Source organism: Clinocottus analis, unplaced genomic scaffold (genome assembly GCF_023055335.1).
Source record: "Clinocottus analis isolate CAN_PGR_092001 unplaced genomic scaffold, fCliAna1.0.p SCAF_18, whole genome shotgun sequence".
Classification (NCBI taxonomy): Eukaryota; Metazoa; Chordata; class Actinopteri; order Perciformes; family Cottidae; genus Clinocottus; species Clinocottus analis.
This window is the reverse complement of record NW_027175909.1, coordinates 11,989,431-12,000,181: the sequence shown is the minus strand read 5'-3', so window position 1 is coordinate 12,000,181 and position 10,751 is coordinate 11,989,431. Positions and strand designations below refer to the sequence as shown.

At 44.0% G+C, this 10,751-nt stretch overlaps 1 protein-coding gene across 5 annotated transcripts in view; it reads left to right on the top strand.

The window, feature by feature from the left end:
• The first annotated feature begins 233 nt into the window (after window positions 1–233).
• si:ch211-285f17.1 (sickle tail protein homolog) overlaps window positions 234–10,751 on the top strand; it is an 88,084-nt gene continuing 77,566 nt past the window's right edge. For all 5 annotated transcript variants that reach the window (XM_068582166.1, XM_068582165.1, XM_068582159.1 and 2 more), the window contains exon 1: window positions 234–1,637. In XM_068582166.1, the coding sequence (XP_068438267.1) occupies window positions 1,307–1,637 (331 nt within the window). In that variant the 5' untranslated portion in view covers window positions 234–1,306. The remainder of the gene's footprint in view (window positions 1,638–10,751) is intronic.

The window sequence follows — 10,751 nt, the reverse complement described above, 5'->3', positions numbered from 1 at the left end:
CGAAAGCTCTGATCTTCTCTTCCTTACTGTGTCTCTCCGCGCCAACTTCTGCGGTCTTTTTTTTCTTGTCACAGCTGATGTCTTCGGCGCAGGGGGATCAGAATAGTTCCATTGTGTGACGCTTGTATACACACACACACACACACACACACACACATGCCGTAACGCTCCCCTCCTTTGCGCTCTTTAATTCTCTGTAAATTCCACCAGTGAGTGAAGGGCTTGGTGGCTTGTGTTGTGCATGTGTGCATTCCTGCCTCTGGTAGCCGAAACATCTCATCACATGTGTGGAGTATCCCGACTGGAGTGGAGGGACAAGGGACAGACAGAGAAAAAAGAGGAAGAAAGAGGGGAAAATAGGATGAGGTTAAGCCAGTGATTGTACCAGAGGGGCTCTGAGCGGTCGGCCGATGACGTGAAGCGCTGCACGCACATCTGGAACAGCTTGTGCAGCTGCACCTGAAGAGAAGGACTCCTCCGCAAAGCCTCGGCCAGCACTTTCTCTATCTCCCTCATGCTCTCTTTTTCTCTTTTTTTTTTCTTCTCTTGCTGTCTCTAAATCTCTCTGTCTATGATCTCCGCCTGCCGGAGCGCTGGAACGGTTACCCGCTGAGCATCAGCAGAGAAGAGCGAGTGAACCGCGGCAGAAGAGAAGAGAGAAGGCAGAAGAGGACAGTAACATGGGAAATAATGATCAGACGTGAGGTAGGAGAGAGAAGTTGACAAGCGCAAGTGGAGAAGAGAGGGAGCGCACGAAAATTACCAAAAAAAAAAGAGAAGGATGGAGAGGGAGAGAGTGTGAAAGACGGAGAAAAAGAGGCAGAAAAGGGATTAAAAAGCCGGAATGCGCTGACACCGGAGACCTGAGTTTCTGTTTGCATTTGACACAGCACGTCCTGTCACTCCACAGGTTTACCCACACATGCACCAATTTACCAACACACCACACACACACACACACACACACACACACACACACACACACACACACACACACACACACACACACACACACACTGTTTGCTTTGGAGAACGATCCCAGGAGGCCACGCCAGGAGAAGAGAACACCTTCCAAGGATCTGTTAACCCCCCCACCCCTCACCCTCTGAGCTCGCCTTCCCAAAAGTGCCCTCCCTCTGGCCCTCGCAGCCTACCTGCACCAGTCGCAACACGCTGGAGCCGGAGAGTCACCGAGTCACACTCACTGAGATTTGAGAAACCCTGGATTGCCCACGGGGGACATAGCTGCAGTCACACTGGCTGAGAAAGACTGAAGAGGCTTCACTGATCCCGCCGACCCCGTAGGATGTCCAAAGCCTCCAGGCTGGCCCGGCCCCCCTCGATAGGGGCTCGATCCAAGCTGCTCCCCTCCAGGAAAGAATGCCCCGGCGTCGGTCGAGCCAGGGTGCTGAGCGTGGGGGAAAAGCTGATGAGGGCCGGTAGCGACGGCATCCTGAGCAGACAGAAGTCTTTGAAGGCCGTCGCGCCGCAGGACAAAGCGCAGGGCGAGACCCAGACTGAGACTCAGGCCCCCAGCCAGGGTCCAGGTGAGAAGGGCCAACGTATGGAGATGGTCCCTCCCAAGAGCAGGATCAGCCCACCCAAAGTCGCGAGTCAGCAGCAAGGCTCTGTGCACAGTAAGTAATGTACCAAACTTCATAATCTCAATGCTGACTTGGTCTACTTTTCTCACTTGATCAGTTCAGGCAACAAACTTTGATTTGAAATCAATGTAATTGCACGTTAGGAGAGCTTAAACAGATCTCAGTTGTGTCCTCTTTCTACTCATCTGTTATCTCATTTGTCGGCCAGTTCAGCATGCAGGGGATTAGGCTTTTTCTGCTTGTTGTGCGCCCCCTCTAATGCTAGGTCATTGTGCACTGACAGTATTGATTAGGCATTCCCGGGTTATCTGTGATCTCCTTCCTGCCCTGTGGCAAAGGACGGGACGCTCATGTCAAACATCCGCAATTAACAGGCATTCGGACCAAAAATAGCAGCGTTAAAGATAAAAAAAAACAAAACAACGGGTCTGCCGGGGTGTGACAAGTTAATGCAGATACTTGACTTTGGAGATTTATCACGCACAAAAACTTCCCTTGACATTGACAATGTTCATTTTACAAGGTATTCCTTAAGGAATGCACACCTACACCGATTGGCCAGGACAACTCCTGGACAACCTTGCATCTTGTGCCGGATTATCCCGCATTACCCCAGAATCCGGCTGATACATTGGTCTCATTGAAATGAACGAAGAAGCTTAATTGTGTCGACGCAATGCTATTGTCGGTGGGAACATGGCCTTAATAGAGGACAGAGGAAGGACTGCTCATGGGATCTCTGTCACTATATCACACTGCCTCGGTCTCTGTGGGGTGCAGATTAAGAAATGTGGGGCCAAGAGGTTGAGCAAAGTGCTCTTATCATTCCCTTTTGGCCTTCTCACCAGATTCCCAACTCTGCAGGGCGCCAGCTTTCATGGTTTGGTCAGATCACAGTCATCTCACATTCTTAAAGTCAACTTCACCAAGATGGCTCAGAGGATGAATTTAGGCCCTCTTGCTATCTTGTCAGCAGCAGTTTTTCCCCCCTATTTGTTAAATTGTGTCCCGTAAATCACTCTTGAATCACACTTGACTGTTCAAGCTTGTACTAAAAGCAGCAGTGTGGGGGGTTTCAGTGTGGGGGTGACATAGATGTAGGCAACGGGGGTGAGTCAAGTGAAAGAGTGACAGAAGGAGGTCAGGAATGTGAGCAAGGCATGCTGGGAAATCAACAGGTCTTGAGCTGTGTCTGCTTGTGAATCCCTCCCTGCAGTAAAGACAGGTTATGGGTTACAAGGGGGCAGGTTTGTACTGGAAACCAGATGTTGTCTGCGTAGCTTCCAGTTTCTTCTTTACACAAATAATGAGTCTTTCTGCAGATCTGATTCACTTCTCAAAGGTCTCGGGTCAGCGTGCCTTTAGTTCATTTGGTTCTCAATGTGCATTGAAACAACACTGCTGGACCCATCACTTCTTTTTACAGTCTCAATATATCTAAGTTGGTCTTCTTCTGTCTTCTGCTCTCGCGTCCTCCCTCGCTTATCGCTCTGCATGCATTTCTTTGTCTTTCTTCTCAATGACGCACACTACACTTTTGTTTCTCTTTGCATCTTTCGCCACGTCATTCCTTTTCTTCCTGTCATGTTTTGACAGCAGTTGAGTCCTTTTTATTGAAAGATGCCATGGCCGCCCCCACACACATATATACGCAGGCCATCTAAAAGAATAAATGAACTGTGCGTATTCTCTGCATTTCCCCTCTGTCCCTGTGTGCAATTTCAAGAGTGAGTTTTTACTTCGCAGACAGCGAGAATTCTGTGAGCCTATATTCCTTGTTATGGACAGTAACTTTGAAGTTACACATTGAAAAAGCAGTGCTTTCAACAGTCCAGACTCTCTAGAAACCAACTATATAGTCGACTGATTCAACAGCCCTTTGATATATATGCTGTTGGCTACATGAAGCCATATGCTGCTTAAGTATTTGGATTTTAAATAGGCCAGCGCAATTAAATACCCTTTCACTTCTGCCTAATGGGCAGCTCATCATATTCCCTATCCACTTATGGCTTGTATACAAACAAAGCTGGTTAATGTGGTGGGCTCGGACCGTGCCAGGTCCTCATCTCTCCAGCTAATGCCAGTTACAGGGCATGGCGGCAGCTAAAGCACAGACTCACAGGGTCAGACGGAGCTGATGCACACCGCACTGGCGGACGATAAGTGCGTGTGACAGGTGACATTTCCACTGTGTGAAAGCTTTAGAGCCGACTGCTTCTCGCCAAAGGGTCCAATTTCAGCATTAATGTGCCAGCTTCCACCGAAAAACGAAATCCGTTTGACATCTTCTGTCCAGGGAGGATATAATACGAGTTCCAAGCACAGGTTCAAGTTCAGCTTCCTTTTGATACTGTGTGGCATTGCATCAAACCAAGGTTCAGCAACATTTTGGCTTCCTCCTTTAGGCGATTCTCTTCCTGGGTGTATATATGTATTCTGGATTTATTATTCTGTTCACGACGTGACAAAACCATATGGACATCTAAACATTACACCCTTATGTGAACATCTCATTCCATAAACCATAACGGCCTCTATAACAGCCTCCAGGTTTCAACAAGATTAGAAACCTGGCTGAAATGATTACAACCCTAAAGGAGAAAGAACATGAGGTCGGGCGCCGATGTTGACTGATAAAGCTTGGTTGCGATATTCTTTGCAAAGGTGTTAGATGGGGTTGAGGTCAGAGATCTGTCCGCTGAACTCTGAAATCTATTTGCTTTGTGCACAGGCATTGTTTGTCCACTTACTTTGGTCATAAAGTCTATCTTGTTTTTGTCTCGTACAAAAAGCAAACCATAGTCCATTAAGAGATGATAGTTTACTGGGCAATTCAAAAGATGATTTAGTACTTTCCTTCTTCTGTTACTTTACAGTGATTCTAGGTAACTTTTGTTGAGGACTAAAACAAAGTGTAACATAGTATTACATGAGAAAGTTACACGCAAGGGAGCGCACTCTGCAATCTCTGCTGTACAGCAGTTTCCTCCTACATTTAACTAACATTGGCTAGCATTATCCACCATAAGCTAACTGGTTAAGAAAGGTTGTGTTGGCTACTGAATGGAGGAATGGTGCTTTTTATTGTTAATCATTTGCAGTTTTTCACTTGAAAGAGAATGTGTTACATAGACCTGCTTTAATGCTTTTACATTCCATCATGGGAGAGACTGATGTAAACATCACCAAAGGCTATTGTACAAAACTAACAGGGCAAGGCTAACTATTAATGAAAACATCTGGAAAGGTACAAGTCTGGAAAGACTTAGACTGAACCTCCCTCTGGCTCTCCTATCAATCTTCACTATCTCCAGGCCTCTCAGACTCTTTTCTGTCTTTGTGTCTGGATCAACTTGAACTTACACTTCACCTCTTGTGTAACCATATAGGTCTTTTGATCCCGTGCCCCATCGTGCAAGGATTTGTTTTGAAAATGCTCTTGAGATAAAGTCACCGCTCACATTTTTTGGTGACCTCACCTTCTATGGTGATAGAGAGGGTGAGTCAATGAAAGAAACGGCGCAGCGCGACCGGGGGCTTCATGAGCCCTCGTCTGCCTCCGCTTTACTCATCCAGAGTCGGGCATTAGCACTTGTGTTGTGTTGCTTCTTGCCTGATATGGTTTTGCAAGATCTGTTAGCACATCAGAATGTGCAGAGTTGCTTCAGCTTGTTTACAAGTGATGGAGGTTATGAACATACTTCAGTGTTGCCCCAAGTGAAATAATAACCACGTGTCCTCCAACCTGTTGATATCAGCCATAACCGCGTGAATGGTTGGCAAGAGAAGTGTTACATGCTTGTACAGGCTCACTGTGTGCTACACTGTGTCAGTTTTGCTGAAAACACTTGCTGTTGATAGCCTGAGTAGTGTGTATCCATGATAGACTTTTTTTTTTTTTTTTTTTCGCAGATGCTGCCTTACTTCCTTTTGAAGAAAAAAAAAATCAGCTTAGTGTGGTGGGAATGAGTTCGAGGATTGGGGATGTGATCGCACATTTGTTTGACATTGAAGCCAAGAGTAGGGATTACTTTAATTGCAGCCTCTCGTGACTCTTTAAACCCCCGGTTGTCTCTCAGGGTTTTGTCTTCTTTGACAACTATCAGGCACACAAGAGTTATTAAGAGTGCAAAGTATTTTCCCTCCACATCAATTGACTCACAAAACGAATATGTAATTCGAATTATTCAGAAATAATGACCATCGGATGCATGTCTTTTACAGGACTATATCATTTTCTTCCACACAGACGTCTCAAAAGGGCTTGTCACCATGCCAAACTGGAATTTGAGACACTGAGCTCCTTTGTATTTTACACACCTTCCATTTTTTGTGTGATTGAGCTGACAAATTGAAGCTTGTAAGTGGGGGGTTGATTTTTAAGCAACCCCCCCACTTTCACTGTGAATTGAGCAATCACAAATGTTCACTATGGATTCGTGTGATTTACTCAGCATTACGTCACGCTGTTCTTCTTCCTTTGCATATGATTGACAGGAAGACAAAATAATTCAAACCTTCACACCTGTGGCAAGAAAAGATTTACCAGCCGAGCTCATTAGTGTGTGAAAGAGGGCCATACAACAATAAAAGTAGCAGCAAAACAGCAGGAATTAACCGGGGGACCACATTTATCATCCACTTATGTCATGTCCTCATTATTTTTGTTCCTCTATTGACTTCTATTGTCAGTTAAAGTGAGTTTGAAAAAGTTTTAAAATAACTTTTAACTCCAAATGTCACAGTGAGGAAGTGACTCTTTCAAAAAACCTTGTCATGCCATGACAATGTTTTCCCAGCTGTGGGAGACAACTAGCTTTTGTCTTTGGCTTGTCAATAAGCTTCCAAAGACCGGAGCGGAGGTCAATGAGTCACAAGAAGAAAGAAGAGTAGGTGATGGACCTGGGAAGTGTGTTAAGAAAATAAGTGGATGTGACTCATCCCTCTAACAGAAACAGAGAATAATTGGGCCACTGAGCAAGAAGAAAGAGCTTTGGTTATGTGACTACTCATGAGTGTGTATTGTAAATCCCCTCTGGTGTGTTTTTCTTTCGGGGTGTAGCTCGGGGCAATGTTGCTTCTTCCTAACTCCTGAGGCTGCGCGGCTCTTAAAGAGAAACAGCAGAGGGGACTGCGTCAGATTAAGAATAAAACAAAAGCCTTAATCTCTGTGATGCACATCCTGACTTCAGTTCCCAAGACTTTCACTTGTTGAAGTCGAATAACATTTCTACATCTTTTGCATATTTACTTCAATGTGACCTATTAGTTTGGCCCGATTACACAGCAAAGTTTTCAAAGCCAATACTGAAAATGTGGCACGACATCTCACACTACATTTTATTTCAATTAAATGCAATGTGTGTCTGTGTGCGTGTGTGTGTGTGTGTATGCGCGTGTGTGTGCATGCGTGTGTTCTAGCCCAAAGCGTAGATGTGGTTAATTCATCCAACCGAGGAGTGTGAGCGGATGCAAGGCCTCCCTCAGGGTTTCCTCTCAAAGAGTTGACAAAGAAATCAATATGTCTCCACCTCCCCTCTTACACACATTTGCCCTTCAGGGAAACGTGACGTGGTATTTTTGTGTGTGTGTATGTACATGTTGGACAGTCTCTTTTTCTGTCTGTGTGGGCATTAGTGAATGTGCATAAAAATAGCTGTGGGCCCTTTGTACAAACTGCTCAATATTCACACACTTTTATCTCCATAGTTCAGACGATTCAAATTGAATCTCCAGCTGTGTTTATTTCTTTAACATCGACATGTTGTTTCAGGGGACTGAATTTTTCATTAACATTAACATTAATATTTAGTGTTGCTGGCGGTACCCATCTGTGATCATTTGCAAGAGGAATATTCGGGGGATATCATTAAGATAATTTTGTGTCCATGTAGCAAACAGACTTGGGGAGAGTTTCTACCAGAATTGAACTCACGGTTAAGTTACAATAGAAGGAATAATTTGACTTTTGGGAAATATACTCATTCCCTTTCTCACAGTGACTTAGACGAGAAGATCGATTCCACTCTCATGTTTGTGCGCTCGGTGTGGAGCTGAAGTTGACTAATTTAGTAAAAAAAAATATGGCTGCTGACCTGTTTGTTACACAAACAAATTAAAAGCAAAAGGAAACCAGCCTGCTGGAACTATCTTAGTGACCTAGCTGTGCCAACAATGACTGTGCAGCTAAAGTGAGACGGTTAGCTTAAAAACGTTGTGGTTTTCGGGGAGTTTTGTGATGAAACTATTTGTTGAACAACCAGTGGGATCAGGGCTGTAATCAATACAAAAAAATACATTAAAAGCTTTAGAGGTGTAGACATATTTTTTTTTTAGTTTTGACAAAGCCAGGCTTGCTGTTTTCCCAGCGACAACGCTGTGTTAGCGACCTGTCAATCACAAGGTAGCCTAAAACTTTCTCTTCTCTCTTACTCTAAATGGAACCTTAATTAACTAAATTAATGTCATAGTGTATTAAAGGTGTCTTGGAACGAGCAATTGGGACCATGAACTCATGTGTAAAATGGTTACTGAGGAAAAAAAGAAGAAGAAGTCGGATCATTTTCTCATGGACTTCTACACAATCAGACTTCATTGGCTTCTCTTTTCTGAACTGGAGGTTGCCGCCTGGTGTGTAGATGTGAACCACATGATGCACCGTGGGGAAGCTGCAGCGTACTGCACATTACTGTCAGATGACTACAGCATGTGATGTGGCTGAAGACGGGGGGATGCAGGACACACACAATGTGCAGGTTGCACAATAACATTACAATGAGAGATTTCTACATTCCTGTCGTCAATATCTGCGCTTAACATTACTGCAATTACACTGCACTGTTAGTCTACTGCTACAACATGAACTGATTTTCCTGCTTTGTATTGTGACTTTTATTGAGACTGAGGTTGTTTTTTTTAAAACCTCAAGACCTACTGACCTTTGGGTAAACTCATATAAATCATATCTAAGATAACATTGAAAAGAGCTATCAATCACCACCCTAAAAACAGTTTTTGAGTTACCCATTAGGGTATAACATTTAGGTTTTAAGGGCATCTCTTGAAAGCAAAAAAGTAATGTTTATTCATTGAAGACAGAAAGGGCACTCTGTGTTTACTTCTTGCGTGTTCCCTAAACTTTGCATAGATAAATGGATACGTCATATCCACATTGGAGTATAAATGGCTTCACTCTCTGCTCAGTAAATGCTAGTTACAAACTCAAAAATAGAAGCATCGTGCGTGTCTGGAGCACCATAGCAATTTTGGGATTTCCCTCTTGTCTGTACCCTGTTGTCCTCTGTGCCGCTTTACTTTCTCAAAACTTGAAGCAGACGGATATTTGAGTCAGCATCCTGTGTTTAAAATTTCACTTTAAAACCAGAGAACCATATTTTAATTATTTTTTTTAATGTTGTGATGCAATTACACGTTGACAATGTGCTCCAAGATGCCCGCGTTGGGGGTTGTGGTTCCATCAGGAGCAACACATTACCATTGTGTTTTAGCCAAGGCACAGTGGCTCGTAAAGATTATTGATGATGTACACCATGTGATACGAGTGCTGAGCAGGATGAGGCGGCATTAAATCTCACTGATGTATAGCTCTCTCTCTGTCACTTTCTCTCTCTCGCTGTCCTGGGAGAGGAATAGAGAGGACGACTGTCGGATGAAGAAGAGAAATTAAAGTAAAGCTGCAGGAGTAAAAATGCCAGACAGATCTGGTCCATATTTTGCTTCTATATTTTTCATTTTTTCATTTTCTCCCTTTTTTTTCTGTATCAGTGGCATTTTGTGGACACGGTTCATCTGTGACCTAGTGTGCTAGTGTGTGTGTGTGTGTGTGTGTGTGTGTGTGTCTTGCAGTGCTGAGAGGGTACTAAACACTTCAGACAGGTGCATGTATCAACATGTATTTAATAAAGGTGCATGTGGAATGAAATGAGATATGATAAAAGTGTGTTTACCCACAGTTGTAGTTACCTGTGTGGTTGTTATGGAGGTTTTTATCATTATCTTTTTTCCCAGCAGCAACTAAGATTTCACACGAAGGAATCCTACATTAAAGCTTCCTTTTGCCACGCATGGATAATGAATCATGTCTCAAGTAGCACTGAAGGGGCATCTCTTTTGGCAAAGGGCCTCAGGTTTGCAAGACGGACACATCAATAGTGTTCGCTCTAAGCAACCTGTCTAAATATGAAACTGATAACTTATTCCCCTGTGTCGGAGAAATATTTACTCGGTGTTTACTCACCAAAAACAACATTTATTTGCAAAGACCGGTCCAGATCCTTCGTGTGCGGATGCCAAGAGTCAAGAGAGGTTTTTCTTTCTTCTCGTGCTGGTCTCTGAATGTTTATGAGCTGCACCGCTTGAGGCCTTCAATAGTGAGCGGGATGAACAGAATATTCATAATTAAGAATGCAGTTTTCATTGGCAGCTTTAAATATGGGTAGAGTAGGCCTATTGGATTTTATTTACCATTGAGTGAGACCTGATCTACGCTTATCTCAGTCCCCAAAGAGGCCTACAGCCAAAGTAATTGCGTTCATTAGAAATTAATTAGGAAGATGGAGAGTTGGGGTGTATATCCCGGTGCTCTGGAGCAGCAGTGCACCGAGGGCTCGTTCTTTAAGGGCGCAGTGCTGATATCAGATGCCGCAACATCCCACCGCTTAACAACTGTGCGTGCAGCCCGAACTGTGGCTCATCCAAAAATAATTGAGTCCTTTTTTCAATGTAACTCGTTTGTCAGCAGAACAGACAGACATTGTGCTATAATTGTCATGTGCTCAGCGAGGTCTCGGCCCGTCACAGTGAACAAAATGACTGTCAGATACGGAGAACACCCCCGTCCTGCTCTGAAGCCATTAAGATCACTGTGACCCACATGCGCTGAATTAGAATTTCCTGCTTGATCTGTTCCTTCAAATTAAGGCGACACTTTTATAACGCAGATAAAGATTCCCTGTTAACACCTGTTTTTGGGAAAATCAAATAATGCTGACAATCCATACAGCAACTGAGTCTAGATGCGCAGGATCTGTTCGTCAAGCCGACAGGATAAGATTTATTCCCGCTGCACTGCACTTTGTGCTTATTGCAACTAGAAAAAAAACAGACTTCCTGGCCACATACAGG